Source organism: Jaculus jaculus, chromosome 11 (genome assembly GCF_020740685.1).
Source record: "Jaculus jaculus isolate mJacJac1 chromosome 11, mJacJac1.mat.Y.cur, whole genome shotgun sequence".
NCBI lineage: Eukaryota > Metazoa > Chordata > Mammalia > Rodentia > Dipodidae > Jaculus > Jaculus jaculus.
Genome location: NC_059112.1, coordinates 48,584,666 through 48,607,275, shown reverse-complemented (window position 1 = coordinate 48,607,275; position 22,610 = coordinate 48,584,666). Strand labels below are relative to the sequence as shown.

Sequence of the window (22,610 nt, the reverse complement as noted above, 5' to 3'; positions counted from 1 at the left end):
TATGTGACATCCTATGTGAATTTTACCTAACTTCAAAAGAAAAAGCAAGCATAGTAAAAATTTTTATAAACAGCAGCATCTGTTGACAGGGTTCTTGTCTTAGTTAGCCCTAGCTCCTACTGGCAATGACAATGTTAATCATCTAGGCCTGTTTCCTCATCTATAAACTTATCAGACTGAATTAAATCACAAGTTCTCACCCAGAAGAGCCTGAGCTAGGCACATGGACAGCTGCTTCTAGACACACAAGGCCATCTCACTTTTCTGAGCAATGAGCACAGGACAGGCTCAGGCCTGTGCTCTGTGCCACAAACATTTATTTCAAGATTGACTCCCTCTCCTTTTAAAAACAGCAGGTGAAGGCTGGGAGTGGAGCATAGCACCGTTTCTTGATCTTAACTTTTCTGCTTGTCTATTTTATAATTTGAAGTAATTTCTCACTTTGATTATTTATATGATTTTCCTCTGGTCTCCGAATCTCCCAAGTACATGCTTTGCTTACACTCCCAGATCTACCACATGGGTGCTATAACTCAAGGCTTCCTATCTGTGTAAATTCTTTAAATTCGGGGTAACCATGAGTGTAACTCTCTTCATGACTGAATTCTCTGACTCTCTTGGTCTCTTCTTTAATATCTGCCCTCTCATTTTTCCTTGAGCCTCACTGTTTGCCCTCTTAACTTCCCTCCACGGGAATCACATGACAGATGCCATGCAGGTTCCTCCCAAGTCTCCCAACACAAACTCCTACATTCTACTTTCCACACATTTGTGGATCTACTCTGATTCCTCTTTATGTCTCAGTTTTTTTTCTTAAATGAGTTTTAACTACCTTGCATGCATTTGCAGCTTTAATCTCTTTAAAAGCCTGTTTCTCTTAAATTTTATGAATTCCCCTCCACATGCTTACAGCTCTACTCCAGTCTTCCTCTAAAAACCTTGATTTTTCTTAAAAGGATTCTTACAAACTATGCAGTGCTTTTGACATGACAGCATGTTTCCCACATTATTTTTGACTCTGTTCCAGCCTTCCTTCCTAGATCCCAGTCTCCCTTAAATAAACCCCACAATTTGTGATTTCCCTCTAAATAAGCTGAATAATTCATAATTTATCCTTCTTGAGTCTGTCTTTATTAATTCTTTATTAAAAGGCCAGAAACCAAAACTTAGGGTGCACAAATTCCGGGGGAATATACTAAACCCCAAATCCTGCATCACTATGATTACATGTGTAAACCAGGACTTGGTTAAAGAAGACAACATGACACGGGAAGAATGTTTATTAGGAAAAAACATTCCAAACACTCATGAGTAAGTTCTCTTGCACACCTTAACCCAGGGCGAGGACAGTTGGCAACTGCACAAAAAATCATGACAGGGTCCACAGGTTTTAGCTTACATCACAAAGAAATTTTAAGGCAGTTCAAGCTGAGGCCACAAAAATTACATTTATGACATAAACATGACATTCAAAACAATAATGAATATTAGGTGAGAGACAAACAGGATTTGTTATCTCATACCATAAATAGGAAGACAGAAAACACAGGCTCTTATGCGACCACACTGCGACAGGGCAGTGTCTTGGGCAAGTCTCTACCACACAGACACTGAGATGAACCTTAAAAATATGCTGGGGTGAGCTCTGTCTTTCCTTCTGTAGTTACCACCTGGATTAGACTTCCTGAGCTCGGTCGGTTTTTCCCTGTGATCCAGTCATGGAAGGTTCTAGAACAAAAAAATACATGCTTTATATTTTCAAAACAAAAGTCTGGGTAAATATACACACCACTGGCCTTGATAGGTCAGGAATGGTATACAGATGCAATTATGAGAAAGCCACTAGATATCAAGGACATATACCCTGGCCCTCAAAGAGCTCAATGCCTTATGATCATTTCTGAGAGTTAAGAATTAATATAATCTTACTTTTCAATTTTATATTTTTTCTTCATGGTCAAAATGCTTTAACACAATACTATGATTTTGTCACATGGGAACATCTCAGATGAACACTGAGTATAAGGCTCTTATGGTCAGTAGTTGAAAACTGAGAATTTTAGAACCAAGCACATGAAAGGTGTTTCACATGGTCCTATCAACTAAATGTGTATCTCTCAGCACCCATTCTAACTGCTGTAAATATATCATTTTATTCTTTCTTTAAACTGTACTAGCTGGGCTACAGAGATGGCTTAGCAGTTAAGGCACTTGCCTGGAAAACCTAAGGACCCAGGTTCAATTCCCCAGGACCCACATAAGCCAGATGCAAAGTGGCACATGAATCTGGAATTTATTTGCAATGGTTGAAGGCCCTGGTATGCCCATTCTCTCAAAGCCACAAAAGCAACTATTCCAGTTATTTGGGATCTGTAGTTGGTTGGATTCACAATAAGTACAGAACACACAGACATCCAGCAGTAGTGTATTTTTCCTCAGAAATTTGAAGGAGAGGAAATTCACCTGTTTTAAGCAAATATTTATAGAGCACCATGGTGAGAATTGTTTAAAAGCAGGTAATTAAAAATAAAATGCTAGTGCAATGATGGGGCTCATAACAACTAACACCTAGTTCTATATGGAGAGTAACAGGGGCTGAACCTCTCTAGGGAAATTAAAACTGAAAAGGGGATACAGAAAATACACAAATGGCAGTAAGCAGATGTTAATATTTAAAATGTAAACATTTACATCTGGCATCATCCACCATCACCTCAGACCTCTACCTGGGGCTTCTATGTCCCAATGTGCAACCTTGAAGGCTACACTGGACCACCAACTATTAGCCACATCCACCCCTCTCTGGGCACAGAACAAGCCACAAAAGTACATGGACTTATAACACACAGCACTGCCAGGTAAGACTCCTGAAATACTGTAATGTGTCCTGGCCCCACCTCTGGGGGCAGGGTAGAGCTGAACTGAGGGGGGGTGCTCTGAGACAGAGCAGACATGTTCAAAGGGGAAAGGGTTTCTGAATTCATCATGCATGTCTGTCTTCTTTACTATCACCACTTTGGAGTGGAAGAGAGAGAAGGCCATGCCAACAACTACGGATGGTCAAGAACGTATTGTGTTCACAGACACTTCAAGTAAATTTCATGCCAACTTGTCCAGCATGTTTTCAAATGCTGTAAGTGGGTGAAGGTGATTTCTAGTACAAAGGATGCCTAGAATCATCCCCAACCCACTTTTGCCCTGGCATATGTTGTTGGACATGAATTCAGGCAGCAAAGCTTAGACATCCCATATAGAAACTAGGTTCTTAGATTATCAAAGTGTCGGTGAGAATTTGGGCCTTTAAAAAGAAACTTAATGGACTGGAGAGAGAGCTTAGTGGTTAAGTTACTTGGCCTATGAAGCCTAAGAACCCATGTCCAATTCCCTAGTACCCATGTAAGCCAGATGTACAAGGTGGTACATGCATCTAGAGTTCATTTGTAGTGGCTGGAGCTCCTGGGGTACCCATTCTATCTGCCTCTTTCTCTAATAACTAAAATAATGAAGAAAAATACTTAAATGCAAGCACAACCTAAATATTCTGCAAACTTTTAAGTCATGCATTGCAGCTTAGCCTATGGCTAACAAGACCACAGGCCTGCAGCTATACTGTCTCAGCCTGAGCCTGGCCTTGCTGTGCAGCCTCCACAATGGGACCAAGTCCTAAATGAGAACTGCTCTGAGCATAAAATAAAGCAGTGCTTAGAATGGTTTCAGCATGTAACATGTATGTAGTACTTATTTCCAACACAAATACAAGTCCAAAATTTTTCAATTTAATTTAAATGAGTTCTAACATCAGGCCAGAATCACCCAGCATAGACACCAGGAAGAACACCTCCTCCCTCTTCACAGCCTATTTACTCCATGCAGGCAGAGACTGTGGCATGGGCCTGCCTGGGCCGAGTGACTAGACAGTACCTGTCCAGAGTTTGTGCACACCGAACCCAGACTTATTAAATAAAGGAATTTAGGGAACTGAGATGAAGGAAACTCAAAAAATAAAAAAGGAAGGAAGGAAGGAAGGAAGGAAGGAAGGAAGGAAGGAAGGAAGGAAGGAGGGAAGGAGGGAAGGAAGGAAGGAAAAGAGAGGAGGGGAGGGGAGGGGGGAAGGGAGAGGAGGGGAGGGGAGGGGAGGGGAGGGGAGGGGAGGGGAGGGGAGGGGAGGGGAGGGGAGGGGAGGGGAGGGGAGGGGAGGGGAGGGGAGGGGAGGGGAGGGGAGGGGAGGGGAGGGGAGGGGAGGGGAGGGGAGGGGAGGGGAGGGGAGGGGAGGAGAGAGAAGAGAAGAGAAGAGAAGAGAAGAGAAGAGAAGAGAAGAGAAGAGAAGAGAAGAGAAGAGAAGAGAAGAGAAGAGAAGAGAAGAGAAGAGAAGAGAAGAGAAGAGAAGAGAAGAGAAGAGAAGATCAATTCCTCCAGTGTGCTTTCTGGTGTCACCAGACCCACAAACAGGGGACTAGGACACTGGGAAAAAAAGCCACCCTCCTCAGGTCATGGCTCAGCACCAACTGAGTCACAGGATCTAAGCCTTCCTCCTCTAAGTCTTCCTGCCATGGAATTGCTCCCCCTTACTCGCCAATGAGGTCAAGAGTGAGGTTTACTGAGCACTTGTCAGATACTGTGCCAAGGACTGAGAACACATTGCCCATTGCTTTCTTTGAACCATCATCATGGGCCCCATTACACAGGCAGGCAAACAAAGGCCTGGGACAGTTAATGTGAGCTCCCTCTGATTGAAGTGGGAGAAGGGAAGGATAGCAACAGGACTCATGATGACACTATCCACCCCTCTACACAATTACTCCTCTCCAAATCCAGTGGCCACAAGACTCAGACTGTCACCAGATGTCACAAGCTCATGCTGGGGTCACTGATAGTCCAAGACAGCATGGCTTGTTCTTTAGTGCTTACAAGGCAGAAAGTAGGAGCTGAAAACTGCTCAGTCACCCACTGCCTCCATGGTGATACTCACTCAACCAGAAACTCCAAAGGTGTCCAGGAACTGAAGTCAGCCTCAGGCATTGATTTCCTGTTCATCTGGGTATCCAGAGTAACCCTGAAATACAGAGATAAGCCAGTCATCTGAGCTGTATAATAACAGGTGTTTGGTCCTCTCTGACCAGGAAAACAGACAATGCAGCATTACCACCAGGAGCCTACGGCAAAGAATGTGACATTCACATGGAGAGATCGAGCAGGATAATCAGAGACAGGAAGCTGTCCTCATTAACAAAAATCAAATCACAGTGAAATTCAATAAGGTCCTTTGTGACTCACACTTGGGGCAGATAAGGACAAAATGTTAGCGTCACATTTACCATTATGTTAAATTGCAGACTTTACCGAAGTAAAGTGCTTCATTAAGTCTTCCTGTGCTCCCTAAAATGGGGCAGACTCATTTCCAGGAGCTTACGTGGAAGGTTACTCCTTGAAATATTAGGCTTGTTAAGATCACACTTTTAAGTGATCACTACTTTCCAAGAAGCCTGAGTATTTTTAACAAGGGAATACAGAAAACATGTAAAACATGAAGGCATCAGACTTCATTCAAAAATAGCTGTGCAGTGGCTCAGCCACAGAACCTCACAGCTGTAAAGGAGTTGGGCAACCAGTGTCAGCTCTAAGCAGCCCCAGGCCCTTCATAGGACCAGAGGTTAGAGGTGCCCAGTTGGCACCACAATTCTTCCAGCATGAAAGAACACACCACATCCAAGGCAGCTTCTTCCTGGTCAATCAGAAATGTCCCCAGGTCCCCATGTTCTTCCCAACACCTTCCCAACCTTATCACCATGTTCAGCCCCTGACCACACACACACTCACATTCACTCTGATGTTATAAAAACATGAAATACAGAACCATAATAGTACTTTTCAAAGAATTAGGGAATGGGCTGGAGAAATGGCTTAGCGGTATAATACTTGCTTTCAAAACCAAAGGACCCAGGTTTGAGTACCCAGGACCCATATAAACCAGATGCACAAGGTGGCACATGCATTTGGAGTTCATATGTAGTGGCTAAAGGCTCTGGTGCAACAATGCTCTATCTGCTTCTGTCTGTCTCTTTCTCTCTCTCAAATAAATAAATTAAATTAAATTAAAAATTAAAAGAATTAAGGAAGACTCCAGGCACTCATTCTAGACAGCCCAACAGATAACCCAAACCCTGAAACTGTGGATAGGGACTAAAAGGGCCTCCCTGCCTAGATCCCTATGTGAAATTTAACCTGTAATGTGATAGGAAGTGGTGGGAAATGAGTAAGCCACAAGGGCACTATTCATGAGTGGGATTGGGGTGCTTAACGAAGGGGCCTAAGGTGGCCACAACGCCATTCCACCATGTGATACCAGAGATGGCACTATGTGCAAAGACTACAGGTTCACACAAGGCGCTGATTCTGCTAGCACCTTGAACTTATACTTCCTAGCTTGCAGAACTGTGATCAGTAAGTTTCTCTGCTTTGTAAGCCTCAGGTATATTGTAGCAGCAAAAACAGAGTAAAAGAGCCATCTTAGGAGCCTTTGGTGAAGTTTAGAACCCAAGGTTATGCACTCTCAAGGCCCCAGGGGAAAAGAGATTCTCAGACATCAACTCTCAGCAGTGGATGGGATGGGGGTGGGGCATACTGGAAACCCCAAGTACTTACGGGAGCACAGCGATGGCAGCTGCTCCAGGTGGCATGCCACTGTTCTTTCCTGCAAGGCTCTGGCAGAGCTGATGGACCGCACCCTTGGCCATGCCATAGCCAATCATCCCTGAAAACAGCGAAAAATAGGTTGGTTACCCAAACAGCCAGGCTGACAGCAAGCACATGCAATCTTCTTTTCAACCTCTGTTCCCTGAAAACAGGATCCACAGCGGTATCTTGACCCCTGCTATAGGCAGGTACCCCTACTACTCTCTCTGGAAATGAGAGTAAGCATAGAATAAGGGGCAGGGGCAGGTGGGCAGGGCAAGAATGCAGGTTTCCAAAGCCCCCCAGTGTGTCACTGAGAGGTCCTTTGCCTCAGACGGCAAGGGAACAGTACACAGGGCCCTAGGCTTAGAGCTTACATAATGGAGCTCTCACTCCTGGTTTACCAACAAAAAAAAACACAGATTCTCTGGCCTGTTTATCCACATGTAAATGGAGGTGGTAATTCAAACCTTAATCCATCCACAAGACTGGGCAGGGGACCGAAGACTGAGCATCCAGGAAAGGGCCAGAGGAACCACAAAAGAGACACATTTGGTTTTTTTTTTTGGGGGGGGGGGAAGCTCTGTGTACAAGGGACTTTGCTAAGGTCCTTTCCTGGGAACCAAGGATATTTCCCCCCCTTCTCTGCCCACTCATTACCACTCATACCGTCATGTACTAGTCTCACTGTGGAGCAGGCATGAACACTGGGAGCATTTCCTTCCATAGCAAAGACACTGAGCAGCAGCCTATGCATGCTCTGACACAACTTTACAGTCATGTTGCAGCTCTGGCATTGTCATTGCTTCTTTATTTTTTATTTTTTTTTTTTATTTTTATTTGAGAGCGACAGACACAGAGAGAAAGACAGATAGAGGAAGAGAGAGAGAATGGGTGTGCCAGGGCTTCCAGCCTCTGCAAACAAACTCCAGACACGTGCACCCCTTGTGCATCTGGCTAACGTGGGACCTGGGGAACCAAGCCTTGAACCGGGGTCCTTAGGCTTCACAGGCAAGCGCTTAACTGCTAAGCCATCTCTCCAGCCCTGTCATTGCTTCTTTATTACCCTCATACTATCCTGCTACAGCAGGTTCTTCAACACTATGACTGAGCCAACCACCAATGTATCATTCAGATCTCTCTGCTAACTGCCCACTAACTCACCCTTCTGAGCCAGGTGGACTCAAACAAGTCATTTAGAATGACTGAACTGTGTATTTTTCATTTATAATCAAAGGGCAACCACTGTACCTATTTTACAGATCCCTCTGTAAGAAAATAACATGGAGCATATGCAGGGCTTGACCCAGGGAGGCTTGCACTGGTAGGCTGAATACCTACAAAGCAGTAGTATGCATAAAACAAATTACTCAGGTATAAGTGGTGTACCATTCAAACACATTCTGACACATGTACACAGCTCCTTTATGTCTTCCTCTCCTCCCACAGTTCAGTGAGGACTTGCTGACTAAAGCAAAAACACTGTTGTCAGGTCTGCAAGCACAATTGATCTCTGAGGAAGTATCCAGAGTCCAGGCTGATGAGGGTCACAGCCCAACCCTGGAGCCAATCACTGACCAGCTTCCACAGCAACCTCAAATTACAAAAGAAGGATCAAGGTCTCAGAAAATTCTTTAGAAGGGTATTTCACCATCCTCAGCTTCTCTGTCTAATCCGAGTAGAAGAAGTGAACCGTGGTTTAAAATGACAGCAAACTCAGCAAGGTCCCAGGGGGTGTACATATTCCATTCTAACAGCACAAAGCAGGGAGGCTAAGGAAGGGAAGAAAAAGAAGTCCACAACCCTGATGTGTAACTATACAGGATGACACCTTATAAGATACAAAAAGCAGAAGAAAGTGCATACAACTGAGATAAACACTTCCTCCCAAATTATATTATGATCAATGTGGCCTCCAAAAAGTGATTAATAACCCCATGGTGAGTATCAGTAACTCCACTGGGGAGGCCCTCAGTGGAATGGGGGTGGGGAAGAAAGGACATGAGAGGATAACCTGAGAGGAACAGAACTAAGATTTGTTCATATTGTAAAGTTCAGAGTTCATAATTTCTTAAACAAGTGATTTTCAACCACAGCACAGAATGGTTATACGCTTCCTCACTATTGTAGGGTAGAAAAATCATTAAGTTGAACCTTAAGTCAGGGACCAAAGAAAAAAAGAAGCCTGCTTTGTTGTTTTTTTTCAAAAATCAGTCTTTCAGTCCTAAGTTTTTGTTTCCTTTTTTTTTTTTTTTTTTTGAGGTAGGGTCTCACTCTAGCTCAGGCTGACCTGGAATTCACTATGTAGTCTCAGGGTGGCCTCGAACTCACGGCAATCCTCCTACCTCTGCCTCCCAGGTGCTAGGATTAAAGGCGTGCGCCACCACACCCGGCTTCTAAGTTTTTGTTTCTTAAATGTTACACTATTACTCATTTCTCTATTCATCATGTAGATGTAGTGCTTCTGTCCTAGGTTACCTTAACAAAAAAAAAAAAAAAAAAAAAAAAAACAGATTCAATTAGACAGACCTCTAACATGTACACAGTTGTAATTGCTGAAACAACAGGCTTTTAAGAGCATATGCTCTGAGAACTTTAATAAGCATTAAGAAATTGCTAATTAACGAGAGCTTCACAGGTATCAATGAGTTACATTAAAACTGAGAAAGTCCCAGGTCTCCACCACTCATTCAAAATAGCTCTTAGGACGTAAGTTTAACTTAGGTCATAAAGATGGGCACCCATCCCACATGTAAACCCCTTTAGCCTTGTCCCTAAGGGGTTGTATGAGCTAAAGTGTAAACCCCCTCAGAATTCATATGTTGAGGTCCTAATCCCTACTACTTCAGAATGTGACTAAGTTTGGAGATAAGGTGTTAAACAGGTAACTAGGTTAAAATGAGGTCATTTGATGAGGCTATAATCTAGTGTAACTAGGGTCCTTATAAGAGAAAGTTAGACTGGAGAGATGGCTCAGTGGTTCAAAGGCACTTGTTTGCAAAGCCTCAAAGCCTGGGTTTGATTCTCTAGTACCCATGTAAAGCCAGATGCCCAAGTGGAACATGCATCTAGAGTTCACTTTCAGTAGCAAGAAGTCCTGGTATGCTCATTCTCAGTCTAATATTGTCTCTCCCCTCTCTGTCTCCCTGGTTGCAGATAACTAATAAATAAAAATTACAAAAAAAGAACAGAAAATTTGGACCCAAGCACACATGAAGGGATAACAACCTAAGGATAATGGCAAAAGCCAAGGGGAGGGGCCTTCAGAGGAACCAATACTACCACATACAAGCCAAGGGCAGAGGAACCAGTACCACCAGCAGCCTGGCCTTTGACATCTCACGTCTAATATTTGGGGAGAGAATGTGCCTGTTGTTTAAGCCACCCAAGGCATATCAGCCTCAAAACAAATACAAGGAAAAAGAAAACCATCTTCAGGATGAAATGGGAACAGCACAATTTAAAATGATCAGGTTTCTGGTTCAAAGTATGTTCACAACTTATTTATTATGTAAATCTGAATTTAACTCTAGATTTGTTTTCCTAAAGGACAAACTGAAACAGGTTAACATTGACCAGGACTAAATGGGACTATCTGAAGCAAAGAGTGAATACACTAATACTGACTTCATCTGATGTGAATATAGTAAGACCTACCATGTGGCAGGCACTATGATGGCTACAGCTCTACAGCTCTGTGGCTACTCTTCAAGTCATGCTGTCACTGTTTTACAATTAAAGAAACTACTGCAGTGATTTAGTGAGAGCAGTCGGGGTCAAGAATCCACCTCTGGCTTCCCTCATCCAAAGCCCTCACTATTAGCAGCCACCAAGCTTCTTCCTTAGACACGATTACAATGCAATGATAATATATGTGTGTGTTAACTCCTGCATATCTGCAACATCATTCATTCCCACATGAGTCACAAATGAGAAACCAAACAGGGGTGCAAGGTTACAGTACACCTAAAGCACCATGACATGGAAAAGATCCTGGCAAAAAAAAAAGAAAAGAAAAAGAAAATGAAATCCACCAATGGTCAAGTGCCGAGAGCATGAAGGACTTTACTCCTCATCAAGGAGCATGTCCACTACCTCAGCAAGGACAGCACTCCCACCATGTCAATGGAGACATGAAGGCTTACCAGGAGTCCCATCCAAGGCAGCCTTGGCACCAGCCAGGGTCAAGAGGCCGCCTTCCTTCAGGTGTTTGGTGGCCAGATGGCTGGAGATGGTCGATGTCCACATGCTCTGCTTCCACATCAGGTCACAGTTTTTAAAGAGAGCTGGAGCGGTGGAGTGAGAAGAAGCAAAGAAAAATCAAACCATGGGCTCACCATTCCCTGAGAAGAACCCAAAAAACAAGCTCAATTTGCACAGCCCCCACACTGCAGCTCCTGCCGATGTGGGGCCCTGTCTGCAGCAAGGTCTACACAAACAGCATAGGGCTTTGTGGTCAGAGCACAGGCTCAAACCATGCCATGCGGTCTTCCTAGTCTCAGGCTCCTCAACTACTCACTGCTTTAATTTTAGCCAATAAACTGTAGCAGATAAATCTGGGGTCAACAGGTTCACCAGACTGGCTCTAATCCAAAGTGTGCTTTACTTTAGGGAGGACATCAGAATTATAAGAACTTGCATGTTTATGTTAGCATCTCCTCATGATAAAAATACACAAGACGGCTGGGCTGGAGAGATGGCTTAGTGGTTAAGGTGTTTGCCTGCAAAACCTAAGAACTCCTATTTGAATCCTCCAGATCCCACATATAGCCAGACGCAACAGTGGCACAGGAGTGCAATGCAGGGCCTACCCATAAAGGGGCACACACCTGGCATTTATTCATAGTGGCTGAAAGGCTCTGGCATGCCCACTGTCTGTCTCTCTGTCTCTGCCTCTCTCCCTCTCTCTCTTTCTCTCTCTCTCTCTCTCTCTCTCTCTCTCTCTCTTTCTCTCTGCCTCTTTCTATCTCTCTTTCTCAAAAAAAAAAAAAAAATACACAAGACAGTTACCCAGTGGCTAGAAAAAGAGCTTTAAAATTATATTTTCATGGCTGAAAACTTAATGCCAGCTTTAAAAAACACTTTTTCAAAAGCTCAAATAACAACCATTTCTCACTTGTGTTAGCCCTCCAGCCTTGCCAGACACAGGAGGAGCAAGGGGTAACATGCCACACTGCAAATCTAACACCTTACAGGACACACCAAATCCAGAAAGAATGTTCTTCTGCTGTGGAAAGAGGTCAGCAGGTAGAAGCCAGGCACCTCATTTCCCTTCTAAAAGGACCATGGAGGGAGAAAATAGATGGGTCCACATTTATCACTTTTTGCTCCCAAAATACAAAAGGTTATACAAAAGACTTTGAGATTATGAGGCTATTTTGCCAACCTGAGCACCCTACAGAATAGCAATCATTATTTAATGTACTCAAAGAATTTAAATTCTTCTTCAAATGTCTTTGGCTGGTAAATGTATGCTAACTGCTTCAGGCAGGGTTTACCCAGAAATGCTGAAATTGCCGGGCATGGTGGTGCACACCTTTAATCCCAGCACTCGGGAGGCAGAGGTAGGAGGATCACTGTGAGTTTGAGGCCACCCTGAGACTACAGATGAATTCCAGGTCAGCCTGAGCTAGAGGGAGACCCTACCTCGAAAAACCGAAAAGAAAAAAAGAAAAAAGAAAGACAGAAATGCTGAAATCATTAAGTGGGAGGTATTAGGGGAATAAGACAGTCACTCATAGAATTATAGTACTGTCCCACAGCTCACTTCCTCACTGCAAATGAAACTGAAACTTTACAATGGAAGCTTCCTCCTTAACCAAGCACCAATTTGCCATTCTCATAGGCACAGCAATATGACAAGCTAGGGTACCAATGTGATATCCAATGTGATGACGTATGAAGCACATGATGTCAGATGGAGTATACAATGTCTTTAAGGAGAATTTTACCTCAAAAATGTTCAACCTGGGGCTGCAGAGATGGCTTATCAGTTAAAGCATTTGCCTGCAAAGCCCAAGGATCCCTTTTTGATTTTCCAGGACCCACATAAGCCAGATGCACAAGGGGGCTCATGCGTCTGGAATTCATGCAATGGCTAGAGGCCCTGGCACGCCCATTTTCTCTCTTTCTCTCTCTTTCTTTCTTTCTTTCTTTCTTTCTTTCTTTCTTTCTTTCTCTGTCTGTCTATCTATCTATCTATCTATCTATCTATCTATCTATCTATCTATCTCTTTCTGTGTCTCTAGATCTAACTTCCAGTTCACAGGAAATAAAAGGCACAGAGAATAGGTAAGTCAAATGATACTTTAAAGAAAAACTAGACAATGAGGTAGAAGGATCACTGTGAGTCTAAGGCCATCCTGGAGTAACAGTGAATTCCAGGTTAGCCTGGGCTAGAGTGACTCTACTTTAAAAGGACAGGGGAAGGGAGGGAAGGGGAAAGAAAGGAAGGGGAGGGGAGGGGAAGGAAAGGCAGGGCAGGGAAAATAGACAAATTCAAAATGTGGCACATACTACACGCAAACTACTTTAGATTCACCAATAGCCTTGTGCTGGATATGGGGGTGGGGAATGTACCCCATGTATTCATCTGTTTTGAATACTTGGTGCCAAGCTGATGGCAATTAGGGCAAGTTGTTGGGCCTTTGGGAAGTGGAAACTTGCTAGGTGTGTCACTGGGGGCTGACTCTGGGGTCATATAGTCCAGGTCCAAGCCTGTACTTAGACTACTTCCTTTCTGTTGTTGTGGAGATGTGATGCCCAGCTCAGCTCACTCCTGCTGCTTCCTTTCAGCTCATGTAACATGGTATGATGCCCTGCTCTCTGCTCCTGCCATGCTTTCCCTCCATGATAAAACTTCCCAAGAAACTGTAAATAAATAAATAAACCCTTTTCTGACATCAGCTGCTTCTCGTCCAGTGTTTTGTCCCAGTAATGAGAAGGTAAATGCTATAACCTTCCACCATGGAATGATGCAAGAAAATCCTCACCAGATACCAAATCCTCAACTTTGCCAAGCATGGTGGAATACACCTTTAATCCCAGCACTGGTGATGCAGAGGTAGAAGGATCGCCATGAGTTTGAGGCCACCCTGAGACTACATAGTGAATTCAGGTCAGCCTGGGCTACAGCAAGACCCTACCTTGAAAAACAGAAATAAGCAAAAGAAAAAATCTCAACTTTGGACTTCCTAGTCTCCAGAAGTGCTAAGTCATAAATCTCTATAAATAAGAGTCTTGAGTATACAGTTATATTAGCACCAAAAAAAAAAAAAAAAGAAGACACAGACCTATTGTGAAGATACTAGTAAACAGAGAAATAGCTGGCCTGGTACTAGTCTATACCTGGTCCAGGTCAGCAGGACAAAGAGCAAAAGGGAGTGAATGATTAACTGTAAAAGGACTTACACTTGGATTTGGCATTGCCTCCGGCCCATCCTCCAGCCACACAGAGAATGGCATCCACCTTCTCATCACCCAAGAGCTTCCCAACCTCAGCAGTGACCTTCAGCATAAGAGACAAAGAGGTACATAAACTGTAGGGTAATGAGGCTGGCATCCTTACAGATACTTCACTGTCTTGTCTTCTTAAAAGCTTTTCAGCACCTGCTGACTGACACAGAAGTAACAGAAGATGACCTGAGCATTTTGGATCATGAATATCAACAATGTTTCAATGCGATTTTCATAAAACAATCTAGAGCCTCCAATAAAGATTCTAAATGGCACGGATATGAGCACCTCCTGAAACAAAGCAGGTCATAAAGAAAAAGAGGAAAAGGAGCTTCATGGTAAGCAGGTGAGGTTCTGACAAGTTCCTTTCCAGATTTTCTTCACAAATCACAGAATCAGAATCAAAGGATGAACTCTGCTCTGTACCCAGAACAACAACAAAAATCCCTCTGAATACGACAGAGCAGTTAAAGGTATTTGTTTGCAAAGCCTGATGGCCTGGGTTCAATTCCCTAGTACTCATGTAAAGCCACATACACAAAGTGGTGCATGTGCCTGAAATTTGTTTGCAGCAGTAGGCCCTGTCATGCCCATACTCACTTGATCTCTCTCAAAAACATTTTTTAAATACCTTTAACAAGGGCTGGTGAGATGGCTTAGTGGTTACCGTGCCTGCCTGCAAAGCCTATGGACCTATGTTTGATGCCCCAGTACTCATGTAAGCCAGATATACAAGATGGCACATGCATCTGGAATTCATTTGCAGTGGCTAGAGGCCCTGGTGTGCTCACTCACTCTTTCCCTCTCCATCCCTCTCCCTCTCTCAAATAAATAAATAATTTTTTTGAGGCAGGGTCTCGTTCTAGCCCAGGCGGAACTGAAATTCACTATGGAGTCTCAGAATGGCCTCAAACTCACAGCAAACCTCCTACCTCTGTCTCCCAATTGCTGGATTAAAGGCGTGCACCATGACACCAGCTAGTTTTTTTTTTTTTTTTTAAGGCAAAAAAAACCTTTAACAAGAAAACTTGAGCAAGAAAAAAAAGACAGTGAGTGGTAAAATCATTGTAAGTCCTGAGTACACAGGTTCATGTCAATGCACTCTCTATATCTGTTTGAAACTTTACAGCACTGACAATATATTCATGTGCTTGTCGTCATTTATTAAAAGAACAGTGCCAGACAGGCCTTGCTGGTCAGTGACTGTGACTCCTTATTTCCTGGACTGGCTGAGTGATATTTCCCAGGTGCTCAGTAAGCCCCATCTTCTGAAAACTCTCTCTAGCATCCCATCCATCTGTCCATTACCTCTTCTTAGTAATCTCTGAGGGCTCAAATAAGTGGCTTTTTCAGAGAATGCTTTGCCATGAAAACCAGTCTTTTCTCTCCCTGCACACCACAACTAAAGCTCTTCTTTTAAGCCAATTCCAGAATTTCCTACTCTGGATATCATTTTTTGACTTTCCTCTTATGACCTTGAATGATCCTGGCAGCCTCCTCCCATTTTTCTTGTTTGTTTTGTTTTGTTTTCCAAGGTAGGTCCCACTCTAGGCCAGGCTGACCAGGAACTCTACAATCCTAGGCTGACCTTCAGCTCACAGTGATCCTCCTACTGCTGCCTCCCGAGTGCTGGGATTAAAGGTGTGTGCCACCATATCCGGCTAGCCCTCTTTTCTAAAGCCATGTTCTTATACGCCAGAGGTTGAACCAACCCCCCACATTACCTGCACATGCACAGAATTCGCATTTAATCAATACTCTTCAAAGCAGCATGGAGCAACTATGCACCTGCTTGATTTGCTGTCTAACATCAGTGCTTTACACATAGAATACTAAGACAGTTTTAAAGTCCACCTCCTGAGTTTAGCTTCCTAAACTTCCACCAATCTTCTGCAGATTCAGTTCCTTTCTCACTTGTGCCCCCTCCCTTTCCCCTAGAAGAATTGTTGTCCAGGAGCAAATGTCACATGACTGGGAATGGAATTTCCTCTTGTGCAGCTTCAGAATTAAGAACTGAACATCATGCTATTCGTCCAGAAATTTCCAGTGGGGTGGAGAATGGAAGAAGATGGGACTAAGCTCATAATGACTAAGAATTTCTCCACCTTTGCCTTGCTGATGCATTCTACAGCCAAGTCTCGGGTAAGGACAACACCCACATTCAAAACCCACATGAACACAGAACAGGCAACTAATAAGACCTGGGGAGGTGCTGAAAGCAGGGATCCACACCTGGAAGGACCCTCCAAACCTAGGCACTGTACTCCTCTTGAGTTTTAGCTTGTATTGCTTTGTCCACACGATATTATTTAGCATCAAAGCAGCTTAGGTCAGTTGATAAAAGCACAGCCATCAAAAGCCACTGCCCGGACTCAAACCCTAACAATGCCATCTCCTACCTGTTTGACCTTGGACAATGGCCAGGGTCTTCCTGTGCTTCAGCTTTCCCAACTCTACAAGGTAAATAACATTAGAAAATGCTGAGAGGTTATGAGAGCAACACATTGTGTTAACTTTCTCTACCAAGTTCATTAAAACCTATTTACATCACCCCAGCAGAGCAAACATTAGTATCATATTAAGAAAGTCAAAACAAAACCAAGGTAAGCCATCCACATCTGCAAGCTATACATCCAAGGATTTATCAGACCTTGAATAAAAAATATTCAGGGAGGGCTGGATAGATGGCTTAGCAGTTAAGGCACTTGCTTGTGAAGCCTAAGGAACCATGTTCTACTCTCCAGATCCCACCTAAGCCAGATGCACAAAGGTGAGGCAAACACAAGGTTGCACATGCTCACTAGATGGCATAAGCATCTGGAGTTCTACTGCAGTGGTTAATGCCCTGGGGCACTAATTCTCTCTTTTCTCTCTCTCTCTCTCTCTCTTCTAATGTGCATGTGTACTCTCTCTCATTTAAAAAAAAAATGTTTTAAAATATATTCAGGGAAAAAATTGTATCTGTGCTGTAAATAGTTGTCAATATTCCTCAAACAATCCAATATAAGGACTACTAACATGACACAGATACATCAGGCATTATAAATAATATAGGACAATTTAAAGTAAACGGGAGGATATGCAGGTTATATGCAAATACTACTATCCTTTATATAAAGGCCATGAACATCTATATATTTTGATGTCCACATCTATTATTCACAATAGCCAGGCTGCACAAAACATCAACCAGTGTTAAGACTACCAGAGAGAACACAAACAAATGAAAAGTAGACACACTTACAGACCAAATTGTCCTATGAGACCCAGGCCCCAACTCTGCTATTAACTACCTTATTTTACACTGGCCTGCCACTTGGTGGCTAAAACCCAGTCATCCCAGCTATAAATTGGCCCACCTGCCGGCCCCACCAAGCAGTGGTAGAAGTGGATTTCACTGGGAATGAGAGTGGGAGCACTTGCATGTGATTCCTTCACCAGTCCTCCAGAAGGACAGAACTGTTCTGATCATCTAAGATACTAATGCCAAGACTGCTATCCAATCAGTAACAGTGCACATTTGAAAGAGTAGCACCATCTTGAGTGGAAGGTGGAGTATTTCTCAGTTTTTATCTATCTATTTCTAAAGTTTTGTTAGGCTTCCTGTAAGTCCATAATTTTATAGCTGAAAATAACCTGTTCTGTTAAGTGTTCATGCTTTGAACTGGGTAAGTACTGTTTAGATTCGCAAACAATCAGATATGTAGACAAAGATATTCACCATGCTATTCTTGTTAAATAGTAGAAAATGAAATAAAAATTAAAACTCACACACATAAAAACTGAAGCACACAATAAGCAGAGACTACATAAACCATGGCCAGTCAGCAGAGTGGAAAATCCCACATTGGCAGTGGTTTTTCAAAGAGACTTGAAGTAGTTACACTAAAGAGTAAGTGTTTAAAAAAGGCTAAGCATTGGGCTGGACAGATGGCTTAGCAGTTCAGGCACTTGCCTGCAAAGCCTAACAACCCAAATTTGATTCCCCAGTGCCCACATAAAGCCAGATGCACCAAGAGACACATGCATCTGAAATTCATTTGCAGCAGCTAGAGGCCCTGGTATGTCTATTCTCTCTGTCTCTCTTCTATCTCTTCTCTGCTTGCAAATAAAAATATTTAAAAAGCCAACCATAAAGTATAAAACACAAAACTACCTCTACATGCAAAACTAATAATATACAGTATGTCTACTAAAGGAAACAAGTCAAAGCATGCTGACACTAAGCACATTAATTTATCTCTGTATTTTGAGGGGGGTTTTGTTTTGTTTTTCACCTTTCATAATGAGGCAAATGTGATATTTTGAATGAGAATGTATGTCCCCCACAGCCTGATTTTCTTTAAATTTATTCATTTATTTATTTGAGGGAGGGGGGAGAAATAGGCAGGTAGAGAGAGAGAATAAATGGGCATGACAGGGCCTCCAGCCACTGCAAATGAACTCCAGATGTGTGCATCCCTTGTATATCTGGCTTACATGGGTCCTGGGGAATTGAACCTGGATCCTTTGGCCTTGCAGGCAAGTGCCTTAACTGCTAAGTCATCTCTCCAGCCCTGAAGTACTTTTCATTAAGCTCACAACTTAAATCTCCAGCAGCCTGCTGGAGGGTGTGTTACTGGGGGCAGAGCTTAAGTCCAGTCCTAAAGTATATTCAGAGCAGTTTGAGCTCTGGCTGTTCGTGTTTGCTGGCTGTTTGGTGGTGTCTCTCTGCTACAATCTCTGGAAGTTAGTAGTTTCATCCTCCATTCATGGTTTCCCCTGAATTCTGTAAACCTGAAATAAGCCCTTTCCTTCCATAAGCTACTTCTGGTCAGTGTCTGTCCCAGAAACACAAAGGAACTCAACAACAAACAGTAGCTGAAAAACAAAAAACACACCAGCAGTGGAGAAACTTTTCCCTGGGGCTCTCTGCCACAACAAAGAACTCTTTTGGATTACCTGGTCAGCCTGCTCAGTGAATGAGTCTGTCATCTTAACAACGACACTGGCACTGGCCTCTTCATTCTCTACCACGTCGATGCTGGCGACCCACTGGAGTGAAGAAGAAAACAGTTTGGGTCATAATTATTTTTTTAAAGATCCATACCCACAAATGAGGCATGGAGAAAGTTAAACTGATTAAACACCCCTTATCTGAAATACATGGGACAGGGGTTTCAGATCTTGCATGTTTTCATTCTGAAATATTTGCATATTGAGACAAGACTCATGATAGTTTATACTGATTGTCAACTTGACAGGACCTAGTATCACCTGCAAGGATTATCTAGATTAAGTAAACATTTGTTGGAAGAATCATTTTGATTAAGTTTGCTAAGGTGAGAGGACCCACCTTAACTATGGGCAGCACTATTTCATGGGCCAGGGTCCTGCCACATACAAAAAGGAAAAAGCTGGCTGACCATGGACATTCACTGCTCTCTGCTTCCTCATTGTGGGCTGAATGTGACCAGCTGCTTCCAGCTCCTGCCTCCATGCCTTCCCTGCCATGATGGGCTAGAACCTGAAACTGTGGGCTTATTCCTTCCTTAGACTGATTTTTGTCTAGGTATTTTGTCCCTGCAACAAGCAGCTAACTAATACATGTATCTTGGAGATGGGATCCAACACAAAATACAAAATTCACAGGTCTCATATACCCTTTTATACCCAGTATTTTTTGTTTTATTTTTTGTTTGTTTGTTTTTAAGGGTAGAGTCTCACTCTAGCCCAGGCTGACCTGGAATTTGCTATGTACTTTCAATCTGACCTCGAACTTACCACCTCTGCCTCCCGAGTACTTGGATTAAAGACATGAGCCACCTTGTCCAGCTTATGCTGTTTTTAATAATCTTGCACATGCAGTACTTTTTAAATGTGACTTTCAAGTTGGAACATCATGCAAGCCATGTATTTGGGGGCATTTAATATTTTCAGTTTAAAGAGGCTCAACATGTAAGTGAAATCCACCAGAGAAAGGAGTGCCTCCCACACCACACACAGGGACACTGACTATGGACAGTCTACTCTGTACTGCACCTCTTCCCTGCCCATCCTGCTCCAAACACCTCTCTTCCCCCTCCACTTCTCAAAGCCAAACCCTACACTTTTAGACACCTAGAGTCAGCAGACCTGGAAAAAGCCAATAGTGATAAAAGTGAAGGGGTGCTGGCCGTAAGATCTTGGTCAGATACTCCAATCTGCCAGTGAGGGAGGACAAGACAGATATCAGGAAGACGGAGGAGAATGGCTGTGCCATCCAGTAAACTTCGTGTCATTTCCATATGTCACAAAATTCAAAACCGTTCTCAGCTTTGACTACAGACAGGCAGGTGGCTGACCAGCATCCAACCATGGAGGATCACAGCTTGAAGGACCCCTGGATCTGAATGCTGGCTCTGCTATAGATAGCTTTCCCACTCTCAGCCTTCCTCACCCACAGAAAGCAGGTTAATGATTAATAGGGTTAATAAGGACGAAATGAGATGGAGGACACTCACTCTCCTGGCCCGGGTGACACTGGGTTCTTGCTCAGAAAGCTCCAAGACCCTTCAGACTGAAGGTCTCAGCGGCCAGTATCTCTACCTCAAGATGTGACTCACTAATAATACTAATTACCTGTACACCAAAAGCCATGGGGAATAAAAGTGAGACAAAGAAGTTTCTGTCCCAGCTCTCCCTAAGGGGCCATGAAGGATGCAGGGAAAGACAAAGACTACAGGAGTCAATGGTAAAGCAGGCAACAGGGGAGGAGCACAAATGTCCCATCTGCAACCAGACTATTAACAGCATAAAAGTTATTAGGAGGGTTCAATGAAGTCAAGAGTCTTGAAAGAGCTCTTATATGTAGAGGTACGCGGCCTGGCTGGAGTAGGAAAACCCCTTCAATACTGCCTTTCTCCACACTCCACCAACGTAGACCTAAGGAAACATCCCGCACGGCCCCAGGCTCCCAAGCAGGTGGGTGGCAGGAAGGTGTGGTGTGCTGGAATCCTTTTGATTTCAAAAAAAGAAAGAAAGAAAAGGAAAAGAAAATGCAAGAAAAACGACTCAGCATATTCTGGCACATGACTTGGGCCAAAACAAAATCCTGAAACCTCTCTGGCCCCAGGACATGCTTAGTGCAGGAGGCAGCGGCTGCTGCTGCTAACTGAAATCTAGGAAGGTGCCCAGAGGCCGGGGGAGAAGGCCCTGGTGCTAAGCCCTGGGCAGCGGCTGGGGTCAAGAATTCCTGGCCACTGAGCCCTGCTCCCCTTCGCCGTCCTCTGGAAGCGGACACGACTATACAAACTGGCTGAAATGGTCTTGATTAAGCAAAGAAGCTGCGAAGCAGCGCCGGAGCTGAGCCTTCAGCCGTCGGCTCCACGCTGAGAGACAGCGTGTCGGGTGAGCCACCCGCGCCCACACCGGGGATCTCGACAATCCTCACAAGCGGCCTCGGGGTCAACGCTACCATGATCGCCGGCGTGGGCTGCTAGCAGTGCCCCCAGCCTAGGGCTTCCTGGCGCCCAGTCCCCGCTCGCCCACCCCCAGCTGTCTCCAGGCGCGGGGTTCTCTGGGAAGCCGGGGTGGCGCTGGCCGAGGCCCGGGCACAGCGCGGCCCCGCACACGCGGGCCCTGCAGCTCCCGGGGCACAGGCCCCGGCTCCGGCCCTCTCGCAGCCCCGCAGCCCGCGGCCCGCCGGCCCGTCCTACCCAGTTTCGGGCCCGGAAGGCCTGCACGCAGCGCGAGCCGAGCGCGCCCCTGCCGCCGTACACCAGCACCCGGCGCGCCTCGCCCGCCGCCGCCGCCATGCCGCCGCCGCAGCCCGGCCCGCCGCCCAGCGAGCACCGCGGCCGCCCGCAGCCCTGCCACAGCCGCCACCTCGAGGCCGCGCCCACCGCCCTCGCCACGCCCCGAGCGGGGGCGGCGCCCGGCCACGCCTCCCGCCCGCCGGGAAGCCCCGCGGGAGCCGCGTCGCCCGAACACGGGTGTGAACACGCGTTGCGGACGAACAAATCACCTAAAATATATATATTTTTTTTTGCCCCAGATGAGAGTCATGTGCTTGATCGGTCTCAAAGCTGTGTGACGAAGCCCTTCCTCGGTTACCTCAGGCCTCAGTTTCCTCACTGGTGCTGAGGCGGGGTTGTGGAAAGGAACAGCGGGTCGCAGAGCCCGCGTGTGGCTGAGTGGTGTCTGCCCAGTGGTACTTCTGGCTCTTAAAGTCGCCGAGTCTCTTCGCGATTGTGACTGCCTGGCCTCACATTTTAGCAGGCCAGAGACGAAATATGTATTTGGGACATATTAAGAAGTAAAACTTTAATCCCAGCACTCGGAAGGCAGAGGTAGGAAGACCCCCCCATGAGTTTGAGGCCACCCTGAGACTACAGGTCAGTGTGGGCTAGAGCGAGACCCTACCTCAAAAAATCCAAAAAATAAAAGTAAAATAAAATTTTTCCAAGACAAGGGTATAAAATTTGTTTAAATGTTTACACACCCTGGATTGAATGTTCTTAAAG

At 44.6% G+C, this 22,610-nt stretch overlaps 1 protein-coding gene across 1 annotated transcript; it reads right to left on the bottom strand.

Moving 5' to 3' along the window:
* Positions 1-1,265: 1,265 nt before the first annotated feature.
* Qdpr (quinoid dihydropteridine reductase) lies at positions 1,266-21,902 on the bottom strand. Its single transcript, XM_045130484.1, has 7 exons — positions 21,804-21,902; positions 19,069-19,161; positions 14,083-14,179; positions 10,818-10,958; positions 6,643-6,751; positions 4,970-5,053; positions 1,266-1,728 (listed from the first exon to the last, which is right to left on the bottom strand). The coding sequence occupies exons 1-7, from the start codon at positions 21,900-21,902 to the stop codon at positions 1,623-1,625; spliced, it is 729 nt and encodes a 242-aa protein (XP_044986419.1). The 3' UTR covers positions 1,266-1,622.
* Between the last annotated feature and the right edge of the window lie 708 nt (positions 21,903-22,610).

Bases quoted from the DNA above. Each gene is read 5' to 3' on its own strand.
- Qdpr (XM_045130484.1), bottom strand. From the start codon at position 21,902: ATGGCGGCGGCGGCGGGCGAGGCGCGCCGGGTGCTGGTGTACGGCGGC. The intron at 10,959-14,082 runs GTAAGTCCTTTT...CCACCGCTCCAG, and splicing joins AGGCAATGCCAAATCCAAGT to CTCTCTTTAAAAACTGTGAC. The intron at 5,054-6,642 runs GTAAGTACTTGG...TCTGTATTTCAG, and splicing joins GCTGCCATCGCTGTGCTCCC to GGTTACTCTGGATACCCAGA.